Below are 19,362 nucleotides of genomic sequence, written 5' to 3'. Positions count from 1 at the left end.
CTAAAGCAACGCTAAAGATGATATTAAACTCCAAGTCGGGGGGTTTTGAACTAGAATAAGGAACATGAAATCGTCAAAGAAACCTCACAGCCATCTTGCATCATATGGAACCATAAATATTACCTTCTCAAAACTGTGCTGCAGATGCGCTGCATAAAGGACATACATCAGATTTTTCACAACAAAAATTTTGCATTTGACAAATTATTACAATCATGTAACACTAAACTGTATTTTGCCACATAGTTACACTGCTATGTGTGGGTTTTCTTGCACACATTCTATCAGCATGAACTAGTCAAAATTCTGTCCTTAGAATTAACTAAGCCCAGAGAGAATGACTAACCATGGTCTAGAATTCCCTTAAGAGAACACTGTGATAAATAAAAAATAAATAAATAATAAAAATTGCTTTGCAATCTTAGAAAAACCTTTTGTGTCTGCAGAATGAATAACTGATACTTGATTTAATTTTACGTAATTTTTATACTGTTAAAATTGTTTCAATTGATGCTGTGTTAAAATAGGAAAAAAAAATAATAAAAAAATAAAAGGTAATTTGCTTACATATTCACATTATTTTTCTTCAGTCAAGAAACAGAAAACTGTCCTTCAAAAATTGTATTAGCTTTCTACTCCTACATCTCTTTCATTTTCACTGAGAATGTTATTACTGTCATGGCACCCAACCTCTAACTACATATATTCCTCAGAAGGGAGAGTATGACTTCCACATGAGCCAATAAAATCAGTGGGATGGTTATTCGGGTAATACTGCCTGTGCTTCCCACAGGACAGCATGTAAGCTGATATGCTAAGTCTACCCAGGAGCATGGACTAAGACTCAAAAGCCTATCTTGTAACATGGGAGTCCCACATAGCAGCGTAGCACACTGTTGGAAGCCACTGAGTCAACTAATTAAAGACAATTTTATAGCCAGACTATTTGTTATCCTTACCTCGCACACACACAGAGAATAGCCTAAAGGGAGCAATGGCTCTCTAGGTATTAAAAAAAATCCTCTTTTGTCATATATCTTCAAACGTAGCTCTCACGTTTACATAGATATGCTGAAACAAAGCTCTTCAGTAACATTAATATTGATTAGCAGTATTTTTTGAAAGTAAGAGATGGAAGCTCTCTGAACATATTAGTGCAGCAAGACTGAAAACAATGACTAGTAGGAAAGATGACCTAAATAGATGAATAGTAAATGATAAAAGACACCCAGTGGATTTTATCTAATACCAAGATGATAAACAGCCCCTTGCAGCTAACTCTGTTTTCCCTTATTTCTTAATTCATCTTTCAGCACCGTATTATTGTATTGTTGTAAGAATCTCTTCTGAAATGTGCTGTTTTGTAGATTATGTCATTAGTAATACTCTCGGTACCTGATGAAATAACATATCATGACTAGCTGCTACAACCGGTCATGGATTTTCTGATATATCATTTCCTAGATGGAAAATGCTTTTCTATGGGGGAAAAAAAAAAAAAAGAAAAAAGAAAAAAAGTGCTAATAGGAACACTGTTTTTTTTTGGGTTTTTTTTGTTTAAACAAAAAAGACATTTAAGATAGGGTCAAAACATTTGGATAACATATTTGCAGATTGAATATTTTTGAAGAATAAATTACTGAAACCTTATTTCACTATACATAAAATTTACACTGAAAAAAAGGTGCATCCCCCTACTTTTAAGCTTTCCACATCATGATTAACTGAAAATGTTACTCCATTAAAGAAATTTCAAAGTGCACTTCTATATAACTGAGAAATTCCCTTTCAGTTTTACATTGAACATTTCTGAAGCTCACCAAGGTACACTGCCAAAGAAATAATTTACTGTCATCTAACTTTCCAGTATCATCCAACAGTCAAATAAACTCACTGAAATATTTCTATTATCATTGGTGTTTGGTTTTGTTTAGCAGAAGACTCAATTAATGGAATTAGGAAATTCTGATACTGGTACTGATTATAGAATAAAAGGAAAGTTAAAGAAACTATTTCTGCTAATGCTCTGGGTAACAAAACTAAATGCACTTCTCAAGTGTATAAGTCTCTATATACAGATGTCTAAATTAAAAGATTTATACACTTGCACTTCAGAGATAGATGATCACACGGCCAATAGGAAATGTTAATGAGGACACATTTTCAGATTTCAAGAGATTATTGGTCAACCAAATTGTCTCGCTCAATCTTCAATAACCACAGTAATCATTTTTACAGTTACTGTAATTGGAAGTACAATAATCACATTAGCAGCAGAAAAGCAGGCTTGCTTTCAGGTTAAGAAAACAAGGAACAGTATAATCATTCTGAACGTGATCCAACACTCATTATGAATTGTTATGTCAAAGAATTCTTATCTGTGTGTTTAATACTGCACATATCAGCACTGAACCAAATGGCAGCATGATAGTTTGGGGACTGTACAGTCTCTGTAGAACATAAGGTAATGAGATGCTATGAGAGTAGTTACAAATAGCACAGTGATAAAATATGCCTGTAAGGTATAACTTTATCATTACATATGTAAATTTCACCACATTCAGTAGAATGCACATTGGGAAAACAAAAATCACACCTTGTGTTTAGCTGTGACATTTGTTAAATTCGTGTATCACAATCTTAGCATTTGGCAACAATTTCTCCTGTGAAAAGACAGGGTCTGGGACATCTGCAAAAGCTGTGACTCAGCTCTTCAGCCAACACATACACCATGAGTATTCCTGCAAAAACCAATCACATCGATCCTTTGGTTTCTCATGATATTTAGTCCTCATCATGAGAAGACTGCTTGTGGGCAGGTGTCTCCTCACAATATTTCTTTCTTCCAAGAGCAGTGGTAGGGCCACCAGGTGCTTATGCAGATTCTACCCTGCCAAGGCTATTTCTCCACTCCAAATCCTTCACAGCTCCGAAAAGAAGTCTCCAGCTTTGTCACTAAATTACTTAATTTCTCACCTAATTTCTGGCCAGTTTAAGAGATCTTAGTAAGAGATCTTCTCTATGGATTTAATAGTCCCCTCTAGTCCCCAGAATAGAGAGGCTTCTTGTTCAAAAATCTTAACAATCAAGCCCTCTTCCTGTCAAGCTATTCAAACTTTTTCTTGGCAGGAAGCTTTTTATTCCCTCTAGTTCTTCATTATCAGCTTTTATTCACCTGCATGAAACCCACTAGTCACTCCAAAAACATTTAGTTGGACATTTGTACAGACCTCCAACTGGGTTTCTCAGCCTCAATACTACTTCTGCTCCTTTCAGCAACATGTAAATCTTCATTAGGCCTAAGGGTTCATACCTGCTTATCTTAAAAACAAGACAATAAGGATGATTACAATTTTTATTTTGAAGCCATACAGTCAACTGCTGTTGCGGCATAACCTGGCAGCAGCTCACACCACACAGCCACTCATTTGCTGCCTCACAGTTGGATGAAGGAGAGAATAGGAAGCAAAAGTGTACTCACGGGGTGAACTGAGAGCCATTTAATAAGACAGAAAGGGAAAACAGAATGAAAAATGCAATGATAACAAGATATGCAGCCCTGTAGCACTTCCTTGCCACTGGCTGACCAATGCACAGCACCAAAATGACACCCCACTCACACAACACCCTGAGCAGCATCTCACCATTTCACTGCCTGCAGCTTTACACCCCTCCATGTGGTGCCATGTGGTATGGAATGACCCAGGCCTCATAAGATAATCAGAGGGCTGGAGCTCCTCTCCTATGAGGAAAGGTTGAGGGAACTGGGCTTGTTTTGCTTGAAGAAGAGAAAGCTCCAGGAAGACCTCACTGTGGCCTTCCAGTACTTGAAGGGAGCATATAAACAGGAGGGAGAATGGCTGTTTATGAGGGTGGATAGTAATAGCAGGACAATGGGAATGGTTTTGAACTAAGATGAGGAAGATTTAGGTTAGATATTAGAGAACGTTTTTCCACACAGAGGGTAGTGGCGCACAGGAACAGGTTGCCCAAGGAGGCTGTGGATGCCTGGATGTGGTTGCCCAAGGAGGCTGGATGTGACTCTGAGCAGCCTGGTCTGGTGGCGGGTGACCCTGCACATTGCAGGGATCATTTCAACCCAGGCCATTCCATGATTCTATTCATCTGTACCAGCCCCACCCTGCCACTGCCCCATACCATCAAGATGACAAGTCTGACAACAAGCAGCCCAATTATATTCCTATCACAGCAAGGAATCAAAATATCATTGTATTATTAGAGCTCTTTTAGATGAAACCAGGACAAACGTGTATGTCTAATGCATTGTATTGACACATGCATTTTCATTTCTCCCACTTAAATCTGTTCTTGAATCAATCAAAATTCAAAAACACTTTTGAATACATGAGGTGTTACCATACATATTCACAACCCATTCAGGAAATGTTCCCTTTTAATGTTTGCATTTTCTTACACTTGGAACCGAGTAATAATTTTTATTATTATTATTGTTCTATTGGGATAGGTAATTCCCATTCAATATTATGTCTGTCTGGAATTTCTAGAAATCCTAGATCAGAACCTGCTTCCTATATTTTGCATTCAGGAAGTGCTTTTCTATTATTCTTTCGGGGATTTTGTTTGTTTTCTCCCCATGAGAGAAATAATGTTAACCGGACTCCCACATCTCACCATTATCATAGGCTAGACAGTAGCCTTTGTCTAGCAGGCTAGATGATTTGATTTTACCATCAGCAAAAAAATTCTGAAAACCGTCCAAGAGATCTTTCCCAGACAGCCATGCTGGTCATTTTTGTAAAATAAATATTCCTGTCACCACAAGTCATGGCCAGCCACCATGAATTTACTAGGATTTAAATTGAATCACCTATAAATTCTGCTTTCAATGGCTTATTAAGCTTTATCCCCCCACTGTTACTATGCCTTCTGCCCATTTCTTTTGGGTACGAAGACTGAAGTCCCTGCTGAACATTTTTTGACTGTCCATAAGGTGCTGAAGGTCTTTGCTGGTGATACTCCTAACAATGCTGTTAAAACATTAAATGGTTGGACATTAGGAAGTATTACTTCACAGAAAGGGTAGTCAGTTTGGAATTGGAATGCACTGCCCATGGAGGTGGTCACCAACCATGGGAATGTTCAAGAAATGTTTGGATGTTGTGTTGATGAATATGATTTAGCTGGTAAGTATTGGTAATGGTTGGACTAGATGATCTTCTAGGTCTTTTCCAACCTTGATAACTCTGTGATTCTGTGAAATGACTAGGTAATAAGTAGACAAACAGTCAACAAGTAACAGTGTGTGCGCCTTCACTCCAGCTGCAGGTCAAACTGAAGAGATGCCATCACAGAAACCAGCAAAGTGTTCCAGTAAGAATTTAAAGAGGATTATGGACATGGAGCAAAATACTTTTACTTACATTTAACCACAAAAATCTTGGTGTAATCTTATTTTCCCAACATTACATTAATAAAGAAATACTGGTAAGAGTTCTTTGTGCAATACCCGTAACTCAGCATGGAAGGAAGATGGCAATAGAGATAAAATGTGCAACATTAGGGGAAAAAAAAATCTTGGTATTATAAATGAGATAAGAAAGGTACCTCACCTAACAATCCTTACAGAGATTTTTACACTTAAGGGAAAAATGAGCAAGTCAAAATACCAGCAAGTATTTTTGACCCTAGTATTAATTTAACACGAGACTGGAGGCTGATATTTTGAAAGTACTGATATCCCAATGAGTAGTTATAAAGCAGCAATCTCTTATTTAAAACAAACAAACAAAAAAAAACCCTTTCCTTCATTGCAATTTCTCTTCTTTTCATAATCTAAGTTGTACAGATTTTGATGAAAATATGAAGTGAAATGAAAACAGGACTTAGATTTGATATTACTACAGAACCACTTCATCTTGCACTAGTGAGAATAAAGTTAAGTCAAGTACATTCATGATTGCCTCAGTTTACTTCAGGAGAAACACACAAAGCAGCAAATAATTGTATTGCATCTGATTTCTTTTAAGATTCTGTGAGTAACTCCTTTAATTTTATACTTCTGTTTCAATTGGCTCTGATGCCTCCCCCCTTAATATCTGGCTCCACCTTCTTGGTATCAGTTGCAGTATCTAAGATCCAGATGAAGGTCTTACTGTAGAGTAGCTTCTGACAGTTCAAAAACTTTTACATAAAGCACTGAGCACTATGCTTGTAAGAAGATGACTAAAGAGGAATGAGAATTTATTGATGCTGATCTTAACCAAAATTATTCACAACCAAGATCCCAGTGAAAAGGACAATAAGATTTTTAAGTTAACAGAAAAGATGATTTTTCCTTTCCTAGAGGTATCCACAGATCAGAGGAAAAGAAAACATGTTAGAGAAAGCATACAAGAATCCTAAACATAAATGAAAAACTAAATGTGCCAAAAAAAATGCATCATTTTATAATTTTTCTAAAATCACTTCTTTATTCAAAAAAATGTAAATGTAATTTAATTCATTTAAAATACTTGAATGTTGACAAGATACTACTAATTTCAAAGTTTGGATATAAAAAAGAGAATGATTTTATCAGAAATCAATATCAGACGGAACTAATTTGTTGTATCATTTCTCAGATAAAGAAACCCAAATCTGGTAATACTCACTTCTGAATTTTTCAGATCTTCCTTTCTTGTCTGTAGTAACTCTCCATATACTTCTTCTTCCTGCTTTAACCTTTTTTCATATTCTGCTAGCTCATCCTGGAGATGATTAAATAGTGTCTGGGCATTTTGCTCCTTAAACATCACCCCATTTAATTTTTTCCTTTAACAAAAATAAATACATAAATAAATTCAATGAAACAATCATGAGATTATCCCATACTGTTTTTCATTCTTTACATACAGTTTTAATTTAAAGTTTTATAACATATAAAATAGGCATCCCTCATCCTAAAAATTATACCATTTTAAAAAATACAGAGAAAGACAATTGATTTTATTGTGAATATTTAGACCACTAATGAGTCTATCAAGAAAGTCAAATTTCTCAATTTTCATAAAAACTTGCATTTTTAAAAACAACCTTCAAGAGAATGAACTGGTTTACTACTACTGAAACATTTGCTGAAATGATGATAATCAAAGGATGTGGAGGTACTGGAGCAGGTCCAGAGAAGAGCAACACGGCTTGTGAAGGGCTTGGAAAAAAATCAGCTCAATGAGGAGAGGATGAGGGAGCTGGGGCTGTTTAGTCTAGGGAAAAGGAGGCTGAGAGGAGACCTTATTGCTCTCTTCCAGTATCTGAAAGGTACAGTGAAAGCGGGGCAAGTCTCTTCTCACTGGCAACAGGACAAGGAGAAACAACCTCAACTTGCACCAAGGTAAGTTTAGATTGGCTGTTAGGAAACACATCTTTACAGACAGGGTACTTAAGCACAGGAATAGGCTCACGAGGGAGGTGGTTGAGTCACCATGCCTGGATGTGTTTAAGAGCTGTTTGAATGTGGTGCTCAGAGATATGATTTAGCAGAGTGTTGTTAGAGTTAGGGTACTATGGTTAGGCTGTGGCTGGACTTGATGATCTTTGAGGTCTTTTCCAACCAGAGTGATTCTATGATTCTGAGATGCAGAATGAGCTCACAACATGCTAGGTTAAAAATATTTTATTATTTGTCGAGGCAGGAAAAGGGAGCTTCATAGCATTTGCATATTTCTATTTTCTTTTTTTCTTTTCCTCCCCCCCTCCTTCTCTGTTCTTACCAGGCATTGATTTATTTATTCATTTAAAAAACACAAAAGAAACAAACAAAACAAAACCAAAACAAACAAAAAAAAGACTTTTTACAGAAAAACACTTCTGCAGAAAAATGAAGCATCTTGGGCATGGATGTCCAACCATCTGATTTACATGGGCTGCACTGAATAAAGAACTGCCTTAGGCAGTACACAAAATATATAAAGCAGTCTACTGTATATATAATATAAAGCATCTACAATGCTACTTATAGACATTAAAATATATCTACACACACATTTTTAAACTACAAAAAGAATGGGCAAGAAAAACTTAAGATGATCTCCAGAGGCCCCTTCCAACCCCTATGATTTTGTAATTCTGTCCCACATAGTCAACTAAAAAGGTATATGTAGTATCACTTTTTTTCCCCCCAGACAAGAATTTAATGCAATAATCTCTCAAAGATCTTTCAACACTGACAGTACATTTAGTGAATAAGATGACAGAAAACAAACTGTATTAAAATGACACCAGGAATGATTTTTTGTTATTTAGCTATTCTGCACAATTCAACAACCCAAGCTGTTTTCCATTTGACATTGCATAGCAGGTTCACCTTTCTCCTTGAAGAGTAAGCCTGCTGTGCAATCAGCATATATGGCCCTCCAAGGCTTCAGTGGCCTAGAAGGCAGTCCACATAATCAGTTAGATAGGGCCCGTTGAGACTATTTTCAGGACTCATCAGTCACAGTAAGTGTTGGTCCACACTTCTTAAAACAGAGAGAACACAGAAAGAGAGGAATCTACCATTAATTAAGGATGCAACTGACCATGAATATTATTATATTTCCAGAAGTAATACTGATAGCCAAAATTCAGTTTGGCAGGTAGACACTGTATCATTAATAACTTCTACAAATGGATTAGAACTACAGGCAGTAAACACACAAAAATACTCCCAAATTATTAAGTGCATTACATTTCCTAGGAATAACACTGAAAAATAATAAAATTACCAGTACAAATAGTAATAAAGTAAAATTACTAAGTTACTAAAGCTATACACTACCCTTACAACTTCGTGTACAACAGCAGGTCTTACCGTAAATCAGTGAGAGATTTTTCTGCATCTTCCATCTGTGTTTGCTTCGTATTCCATAATTCAGTGAGTTCCTTAAGTTCATTTTTTAGTTTTTCCACAGTGTGATAGTTTTCATCAATTTGACTAGGAAGAAATGATTGTTTTTCCTGGAAATTAAAATAAATACATAGCATATAAACTAGGAGTGCAAGATTTGCCAATAATGTATTTTAAGCACATGATAGCAGACATCAATTCATAAATTGTATACTCAAGGAAACAGAACTGCTTCTAGAGTTGAAGTAGTTAGGCAGTAGTTCTAGGCAGTTGAGGTAGTTAGCAAAATGGAATAACTGCTTTTCTATTAGAGCACAATTTTGTCAATCTAGTTATAGCCCAACTTTTTGCACATTTACTATATATCCATATATTTTATTATGACACAATCCCACATAAAGACTCAGGACAAAAGCAAACAGTACTTCCAATAGCATCAGAATCTAGTAAAAAAAAACAAAACCAAAAAAACCAAAACAACAACACTTTAGCTTACTCATTAAACAAGATAAAATGCATTGCAGCAGTACAGAAGTATTAAAAAGTTGAGAGTATGCTAGTTGGATTATACTTAAAGTAGCTGCATTAGATTTTGTAACCCATACTAGTGAGCTGTAAGCAGTTATGTAAATAGGTTAAATTAACAGGGAGAAAAGTACCTTTTGATTAACCCTATGCATAAACACATACAGATAATTTAAATATGCACACAATTATAAACACTGCATGAAATAAAGAATTTTAAGACCTTAAAATTCAGTAGATAAAGAATATGTGTCAATATTTTAATAAAGGTCAGTTGTTTTTTTTTTTAAGATACTGCACCATTTTTCTGAGGCAGTACCCTGATAGACTGCCTAATTATCATTTTCCATATAAAATAATTGTTTTGTAATGGTATAGCTAAAAGGAACCTGAAAAAACTGAGGAACCAGAGCTTTTATAACAGATAAGAACTAAGCACAGAAGTGCATGAGATACCTTAAGACCTCCTGAACTTCCTAGAACATTATACATGTATATATATATATAATATAATGTGTGTGTATAAGTATATATATGTAAACATGTATATTACATATTATATTTATTATATAGAGAGAGATTAAGAGGGTATATAAGATTACATGAAAATTTCAGGTTTACTGCAGGAACATAAAATTATTAGAAGGAAAGTGAAGGCAATCATTAATGCAAATCCCTGTGCAACTGAACCACCTATATGGTCTCAAACCATTGATAGTCTTGGGACCAGTAACAGAGGAACTTGTGGAAATGTGGTAGCCTGCGGTATATGTAATACCAGAGCAGATGACTTACTCAGGCTTTAATAATAAGCAAATAATAGAATTTGAGATGACTGAGGTATCAGAGTGTAGTGTAAATATATATAAAAATAAGTCATGACCTATTTTTCTTTTTCTTCTTTTTCCCTAAAGAAAGTCTGGTTCATATATGAGCTATGTTGGAACAAAATTGTCAGTGAAGAAGTTTTTTGTCTCTGACATCCTGGGAAGGCAGACAAAAACTGAAAAGGTTGGCTTCCAAGGACAGGGAATACTAGCCATTGGGTCAGTGCAATCTGGTACCTATTAAGAAGAGAGATAACTTGCAAATGGGTTTTAAAACAAACAAATAAAAATAGTGAGTTCCTCTACATTCTGTAACACTGATAGTCTGAACAACCACTCCTTATGATCTGTTATAGCAGCTAACAGCCTAGCTCCCCTTCCACAAAACTTCAATAGCTGTGCTTAAGGAATAGCAACAGGCTCTATGGAGGTAATATTATGGGTAACCAAACATTGTTACTAGGTCAGTGCTCTCAAGATCTCATAAAATAGGCTTTCTATGTTTTGTTTTTTTTTTTTGTTGTTGTTGTTTGTTTCATTTCCAGAGAACACTAGCTGAAATATTGCTAACGGGAACAGTTACTTACAGTTACTAAGAAAGGTATTCTTAACAGTAAAGCCTAAGAATGTCTTATACTGGAAAACAATGTAGAATTACTGACTCTTCAGTCACCTCCACATGTCCTAAATTCTTTGGTAAACCTGCTGCGTTCTCTGTGTTAGAGGTGCATAAACTCTGCTTTCCCAGAAAATTTAGAAGCCTGAATGTATCAGTGATTTCCCCAATCCTTAATTTAAGGTTGTCACAAGTAGGAAGTGTTTGAGATTTTAGGAAGAAATTACCAGGTTCACGGAAGCTATTCTGAACAATATGAAAGCTTTTTGTTTGTTTTTATTTTAATCTAGGTTTCATCTTTGAGACTGTAATATCTAACTTAAGTTTATACATATACAAATGAAAGAATAATAAAAATGAACAATAACACAAAGAAAATGCTTTCTCCTTGTAATGCTTATGAACACATTTATATAAAATACAGCGTTCAGTAATGATATTCAGTAATTCTCTTCAGTGTATTATACGGTTTAGTAACTGATACAGCAGATATAAGCCATCATTTACAAAAAGATGCCATCTGCTGTGCAAACATGCAATTAGCAGGCACTTTCTATCACACCAGTATTGTTTTCAACTGTTATTGATTTTCTCCTTTACATTTCCAAAGACCCTCAAGCAATCTGAGACACTGTAGAAAATGAAGAAAGCAAAGGACTTCTCAATGACCCCGATATCTATTCTGCTTTGTACTTCACTCTGCATCAAGGCTACGGATCTCGTACATTAGTGAAAGTAAGAGGAACTTCAAAGCAACTGTGTAGAAATTACCGCTTAACTTTTGAGATAAAATGTACTTCATAAAGGCCATGAAAACATTAATTTATTCACCTGCATAGCATTTAACTGTTGTTGCAGACTATTCCTTTTTTGCTGCAGTTGTTGTTCTGTTTGCTTCTGCTTTTTGTCTAGCTCTTGCACTCTCTGATTCAAATAGGAGAGCTTCTGCAGGGAATATCCACAAAGAGATGTGTTATTACTCAAAACATCCAGAGAAAATGGATTAAGTTTTAGCTGTAAACTACTTAAGTTACTATTCTTAAGTTTACTTTTCTTTACCCCTACATACCCTTTTTTCCTATAAATACAATCAATACCCAATGCTCATTCACATGTTATGTACTCTATGCTTTGAAGGAGGGAAAAAAAAAAAAAAAAAAAAAAGCACATATAAAAGAGAAAACATCTTTGGTGTTTCAAAGAGTGTTTATCATCACAGAGCAAAATATCACTGCTCACTCTTTTCCCCAGGCTTCTTTACATTCCTTTTGCCAAGAAAGCTACAAATAAAGTTATCTAACTAAAATGTGTATTTGGAATAGCTTTCACGGAAGGAATATAAAGGAAAAATGTTTACCACCAACTCATGAAAAATACAGCTAAAGAGAGCAAGTAAGAAGAGGAAGAATATGGAAAATAAAATATTTGGATAATTCATTTTTGTATTTTTCATTTAGCTGTTCTGTTATTAATTAGCACCTCAAACAAACAGTTCTTCTCAATTGTACTAATTTCATTTGCATCATTAGCGTGAGCAACAGATCCTAAATGATATCAACTATTATTTATGCATGTAATAAAGAGATTTACATCACAAAATCTACTGAAATAATTGTATAACTATATGTTAATCAAAATTTCAAATTCAATTCATCTTATATAACAATAAACATTAAAATCAGTATTAATATTTCCATTTTGAAATATTTAAAACCTTTAATCAAGGAGAAAGTTCTTCTTTGGAATTATCAGTATCTCACACATCCTTCACATACAAATCTGCTTGGGCAAACCCTGTTTCCAGGCTTTTATAACAGAAGCAAATACACCGCTATGGACAATGATACATAACTTACACCACACCTCCTTGGGTTTCCAGGAAACTAATGATGTGGTCTTTGTCACATTGTTTCTACTTCATTTTAGCTAGGGTAGGGCTAACATCATTAGTCACTGTCATTATTACGCTGTTTTGAAAATACTATTAGCAAAGGGCTTTTTTCCATTTTGACGTGTTAAACCTAAATCAAGAATAATCAAATAATTCATTATCTAAACTCAAACTACCCTACATTCTCCAGTTCCCTCCCGATAGTGATGAAGTATTGCTATATGCAGGTTATATAAAGAACAATTCATACAGAGTAAGAAAAAAAAAAAAAAAAAAAAAAAGAGATGATGATCTCCTGTGGAAAACTATTGACTACTATTCAGATAACTGAACCTGAAAACTGCACAAGAATTCTGTAAGAACTTACAGATGAGGCAAAAGAAACACTCATGTCATAGCTTTGACCAAAAATAAAAAACCTCATATCTAAACTAGAAAGTCTTGAAAGATGTTGACCATGCTTGATTGAAAGCATGATAATAAAATGTATGAGGATCATCCAATTCTTACTTCTGGATGAAAAGACAAACAAAAAACCAAACAAGTTTGGTTTGGGGTGATTTTGAAACAAAAATGAAGGTATTTGGCTTTTTCTTAACAGGAACAATGGACAAGAGAAATTCTTCTCCACTTTCAGGCACTTAAGAGATAAGCCCTTCCTTTGAACTGGTAATAATCAGTGTACTTCTTTCCTCTGACAGAAAAAAAACAAAAACAAATAACCAAACACTAAACAAGAAACAGGAGCACATATGTGGGGCATGTGGAGGGAAATTTCAGGTATTTTCCCTATACTGTAAAACTGCTTGTTTTAGTGAGCAGTCTAGTGATCACTGGCCTAGTAGAAGGCATCACTGCCCACAGTAGAGGGGTTGAAACAAGATGATTTTTAAGGTCCCTTCCAAACCAAAATATTTAATGTTCCTGTGACCTCATATGGCATACAGAACAAAGGCTTGGTAAAGCAAAGTTTGATTTAAGCATAATGACAACAGGACAACCCGCACTTTGTTTTTGATTTATACAGTAATCACAGTGAATGCTAAACTCTGCTGCACACATGTCAGAAGACAGAATCATAGAATGGCCTGGGCTGAAAAGGATCATAACGATTATCTAGTTTCAACCCCCCTGTGCAGGGTCACCAACCACTAGACCAGGCTGCCCAGAGCCACATCCAGCCTGGCCTTCAATGCCTTCAGGGATGGGGCAACCACCACCTCCCTAGACAACTTGTTCCAGTTTGCCACCACCCTCTGAGTGAAAAACCTCCTCCTAATATCTAACCTAAACCTCCCTGTCTTAGTTTAAAACCATTCCACCTTGTCCTATCACTACCCACCCTTGTAAACAGCTGTTCCCATGCCTGTTAATATGCTCCCTTCAAGTACTAGAAGACCTCACTGAGGTTTCCCCAGAGCCTTCTCTTCTCTAAGCTAAACAAGCCCAGTTCCCCCAACCTTTCCTCATAGGAGAGGAGCTCCAGCCCTCTGATCATCAGATAGAAAGGAAATAAAATATTTACTATGTTTCTAGTTGTCAGAGCCATTCCCTGAAACAAGAAAAGGAATAAGAACCTAATCAAGAATACACAGTGTTACAGAAATGTTTTTAATGAGAAAAAAATATATATCTTTAAATTACATCCTAGCAGCTCTGCAAATGAAGGATAGTATGGTTTCATTTAGTGTTTTTAAGTGTACATATACATAAAAGTCACTGAAGTGCCATTAAATCTTACATCAAACCATTGTTCATAATTTGAATATTTCTGCGTCTTTTCATAAAAATAAGATCTGTTTTCACAGACACTGGTCGTAAGGGGACTATCATCATTAATTAACAAAATGATTATCTACTTAAGGCCTCCAGTTTTAAAGACTAAGTAAACTGATCCACCTACTAGGGGTACTTTTCAAAACCATCCATCACTGTACTATCTTGGTTTCAAACAGTAATTTATTTAAATAACATTGTCTAATGTACATTCTGTTCTCTATCACCACTGTTGCAACACTCCTTATAAGGAAAGTTTTCAAAGATCTAAAGAATTATGAGATCTAAAAGAGGAAGCTGTAGTAACAAAAAGTGCTTCACAGCCATACAATTTCAATTGTCATTCCTGAACTTGTCTGTATGAAAAGTTACTTCCTGAACATTCTCCCAAGGTTTTACTCTTAGAAAAAGTCAGCATCATTAATACATCCAGCACATGTGGGCAGTAATTGATGACCTAGTATTCTAAGTCATCACTGGGCAAGTGGAGGAAAACCACCTCTTTAGCTGTGCTTTCAAGACATGTCAGACTATGACAGTACAAATGCTCTGCACTTGTTTTGCTTCTGGTAAAGCTTGGATAAAGTACACCTTTCTCTTCCAAAGTCATTTCCAGTATTCTGAGGATTTGTTTTTAAGACTAAGTTCTTCTGTGTCTTTTTCTTATATAAAACAGATATTTCATGAGAAAAACGAAAAAATAATAATAATAAAAAGCATCACTCATAAAGCAGGGAATGTAAAAGGCTTTCCAGCCTGTCATGGCTTACACATCTGTTGCTCTTCTCAGCTTATAACAAAACAGACACAAAGGAAACAAGCAAGTACTAAACAGTCTTTCCTTTTGTAAGAAAAAGGATTGCAAATCTTAAAAGATAAATAACAACTTTTCTAATACATGAGGCAAGAAAGGACAAAACTAAGACAGGGATCAGGCTGCATATTTTGTTGTATCACAGCACAACCTTAAAGCACACCTTAAAAATCAATCTCTTCTGAACTCTTATGTTTCATCTTCTTAATTTTCTTTTTATTTTTCTTGTAATAACAATTTGAAAATATGTCAGCAAATGGCTCAGAATCTACCACTTTTACCTTATGGTTCTCATTAAATAAATTTTCCTTTTGTTTAAATTTTGCTTCTAGATGAGCTATGTTGGTCTCTATCTCTTCTATTCTCTTCATATCTTCTTCTCTTTTCTTTAGATTCTTTCTTTGCTTTTCCCTTAGGTCATCATATACTGTTTTAACCTTGGCCTGTTTATTGAAATATATAGAGAAATACCTTTCAGTACTGAAATCAGAAGCAAAGTAAAACATGAAAAATTCAAATCTGAAAACATTTATAACCTAAAGCACATACCTTGAATATGTCACAACATTCAGTGGAATTGAAAATGTCTTCAGAATGAAGGAAAGTTGGCCATAAGTAAGCGTGTGAATAATAAAGGCTGAATAGCCAGCACAGTTGGCATACACAGAAGATGCATCAGCAACAAGTAGTACGAAATACAGGTATTGAAGCAGACAGTTAATTTACAATAACGTTAAGCAAATAGAAGATGAGATTTCCAAACTGGGGAATTAAAGCAAAGAGGTCTTACATAAATTTACAACTCCTGCTGCACCAAATTCACCATCACTTAAACTCAATTATTTCTCTATCTAACACCAAACAAATAGCACAGCCGCTATCTATATATGTATGTAAACATGAAGTGGAATTCAGCTACCACCATTTTGATTTCCACTTTTAGAACCAGAATTCAAGGTAGATTACTGAGAAGATGGTAAGGAACAACCATACTCACATCTTAGTCTTTTAGCTTTATGTAGAAAATAACTCTCTTAATCATAGTCTGCAAACACATTCACCTTTACTTGAACTATTTCTAGTAGTAAGCACAGCAGAACTGTCAAATTCACAGGTGAAGGTTATGGATTAAGTTTTAAGTAACAAAATGACTGGTAAGTAGAACAGAAAAGCTTCCCATACAAGCATTAGTAATTCTGGATTGATAGTGGTTTACTCATATGGCATTAGGAAATTCCCTTTAGCTACCTCAGAAAAGACTCTCTAAACTGCTATGTACTTTTATAGTTTCTTGTTAATAACACATTTTGCTCTTTCAGTAGCCTTCACATTTAGCCCTGTTATTAAGTGTACAGTTAACAAATGTACAGTTAGAAGAGTGGTGAGGTTAGGATGACATTTCACAGGTTTTATAATTAGAGAAATTATCATGGTGAAAAAAGACAATCAAAATTAAATGAAATACTCACCCACATCATAGGATCACAGTAAAAAAAACTCTAAAGGGAGGGACCTCCAGAAAGTGATCCTTCTCTAGGAGGCAGTAAGCCCTTAAATGAGGTCCAGGAGAGGTGCAGATAGGCTCCACCCCTTCCAGTCACACAGGTGAATTTTGTTCACCTGTGCTCCCAGGGCTGACTCAGTGCTTGCCTCAGGTGATCAGTCACTGGTTCAGGCCAAGACTCAACAGTTCCCATACAGTAAGAAAAACACTCTTGACAACAAATCAATCAGTTAAAACAAACAAACAAACAAAAAAAAAAGTAGCAACAAAAAATTGTAGTTAAAAATAAACATTACAAAAAGTATAAGATACTTATAAAGACGAACCCACAAAAAGTATGAGATACTTAAAAAGATGAACCTCTTTGTTGTGAAAATACATGAACTACGATGAAAAAAATTCAGAACAGCAAATTTATATCCAATTAGGGAACTGTTCTGTTCCCGTCTGTAACAGGAAAGAAGTAGGATAGAATCGCTACTGAGGGATTTTTGCAAGAACCAAGAGGAAACAAAGATCTCAGAAGGACTTACGGTCAGCACAGTAAATCCAAGAACAGCCTTTGAAATCTCAGATTACCTCTTTCCTGTTTGATACAACCACAAAAGAAGCCAGATTTCTGCAGAAAATAGTCCTGTAGCTTCCACTCTGTGTCTTGCTTGAAGCATTAAGAACTTACAGTTACTACATGTGTTGTATGACCATTATACGTGCTCTCAAGGGAGGCACCTAAGGGAATTGACTTTCCAATGGATGGAAATGGATGGTAGTGCCCTACTTGGAATTTCAGTAAGAAAATTTTAAGTTGTATCAGTGCTTGCCTGAGGACTGTTGAAAAGCAACAACGAAGATCAGACAAAAAGGCTTACATCTGACAATCACAAAAAGTAACAGAAGAGCATCTTGTGTGAATTAAGTAGTTCACACTAGGGGAAAATCAAATGGTGTTAAAATGGCTCATTTTATTCATACAGGCATGAATATCAAGTATGGAAAGGGCCTGATTGTATTATCTATAGAAACTGAAGTAAGAAAATACATGAATTCGAATGATACTGTCTCTGCATATATAAATTATTATTGAAAACTGTTGTGTATTTTCTAGCAAACTGGAAGTTACTGCAAACATCTTGGATACAACTAATATATTCCAAGTTCTCATGAGTATTTACATTTTCCAAGATGAATATAAAAACAAACTCAGTTACTTAGCAAACCCCATTACCTTTCTATCAGCTACAAGGTACTCAAAGCTAATTTATGGCATGAAGTAAAAAGAATGCAGAAGGAAAACTTAGCTGTCAAGGAAATGGGTTACTGTCATATTTACCCGAATCACTTCGCAAATTCCTTTTGCATCTTGAATTTCTTTCATAAGATTCAACTCCAAATTCTTTGGGGAAAAAATAAAGTAATATGCAACACATAAGAAAATAAATTAAGAGACAACAGCAGTGACATCACAGCAAGAACAAGCACAACTTTTAAATTTTCTCTTGACTATCATAAAACTACATAAAAAATGAAATTACAATTGTTACTCATGCACAGTAGCTAAATAAGTATAGACTATGCTATAAGAAAATGAAGAATATATTTTAAATTTTAATAAATGTACCATTAACATAATAATAATTATTATCATTATTATAAACTTTTGATCTTAAGTTAATTAAATACATGAAGAAGCTGAGACGCCTTACCTAAAATGATACAGAATATCAGATGTTAAAATTTTTAAAAATCTCAGTACTTTCTGTCAGTTTATGATGAGACTTTTTTCCGAATTTCTAGTAAAAATCTGAACATGTTTCATCCTTTTCCTATATGAGTATTCTACCCACACTACTTCTGGGATTACAGTTAAATAAATTATTGTAGACTGCACAATGAAAACCTCTAGTTTAATGTAGGTCACCTTAGCAGACCAACATAACCAAACTATGCCTGATTACAATCTAAGCCAAATCCAAATTAGAGTTTTCTGTTTTCTTTTAAATGTATTTAGGGACATTATTTAGGTAAAACTAGGCATAACATGGCCAACAGAACAGTTAGAAACAGACTCGATCCCTTCTATTGTTGCAATATATTTCTTCAAGATTTTTAATTAATGTCTGTATCTGCATTCTGGAAGCATGTGCCATCAGCATATAGAGAGAGAGGTTCCTGCATAAGCAAGTCATAAGAATCATTCAGAAGCTACATACATATGGAAATACAGAAGAAGGTGAGAGAACATATTCATTTATTCTCAACCCCTCAATCCCAAAGATTATTAGAAACTGCATGAGAAAAGGAGACAGGCAGATCAATGTTCATGTAGAAAACACGTTTCAAGGAAATCCTGTAATCAATGAGTAGAAGACTTTTATTTCCAGATGAAAGTTCATTCATCTCCTCCAAGGAAAACTGAGCAAAAATCAGTGCCCATGGGTCCTAGTACCCTCTCACACATTCATACACCCATCTGAATCTAAATCTACTGAGCCTCAGATGAACTGTATGTGGCTTCTGGACTGCTCTCCAAAATGCAGCATCATTTAGAATGACAGATGATAACG

At 35.1% G+C, this 19,362-nt stretch overlaps 1 protein-coding gene across 6 annotated transcripts in view; it reads right to left on the bottom strand.

Moving 5' to 3' along the window:
* The window catches only part of CCDC178 (coiled-coil domain containing 178), a 173,117-nt gene that overhangs the window by 100,497 nt on the left and 53,258 nt on the right, over positions 1-19,362 (bottom strand). For 5 of the 6 annotated variants that reach the window (XM_085537414.1, XM_085537412.1, XM_085537413.1 and 2 more), the window contains 5 exons: positions 18,129-18,191; positions 15,576-15,737; positions 11,645-11,758; positions 8,810-8,955; positions 6,633-6,792 (listed from right to left, as the gene is read on the bottom strand). In XM_085537414.1, coding sequence (XP_085393540.1) covers positions 6,633-6,792; positions 8,810-8,955; positions 11,645-11,758; positions 15,576-15,737; positions 18,129-18,191 — 645 coding nt within the window. Of the gene's footprint in view, positions 1-6,632; positions 6,793-8,348; positions 8,478-8,809; positions 8,956-11,644; positions 11,759-15,575; positions 15,738-18,128; positions 18,192-19,362 lie in introns of those variants that run through there. The other variant, XM_085537415.1, reaches the window with a different exon arrangement.

The sequence above is a fragment of the Coturnix japonica genome, chromosome 2 (genome assembly GCF_054131305.1).
Source record: "Coturnix japonica strain WE chromosome 2, WE-NBRP24, whole genome shotgun sequence".
NCBI lineage: Eukaryota > Metazoa > Chordata > Aves > Galliformes > Phasianidae > Coturnix > Coturnix japonica.
Note: the sequence above shows the minus strand (reverse complement) of the source record. Positions and strands in the feature narration are given on the sequence as shown.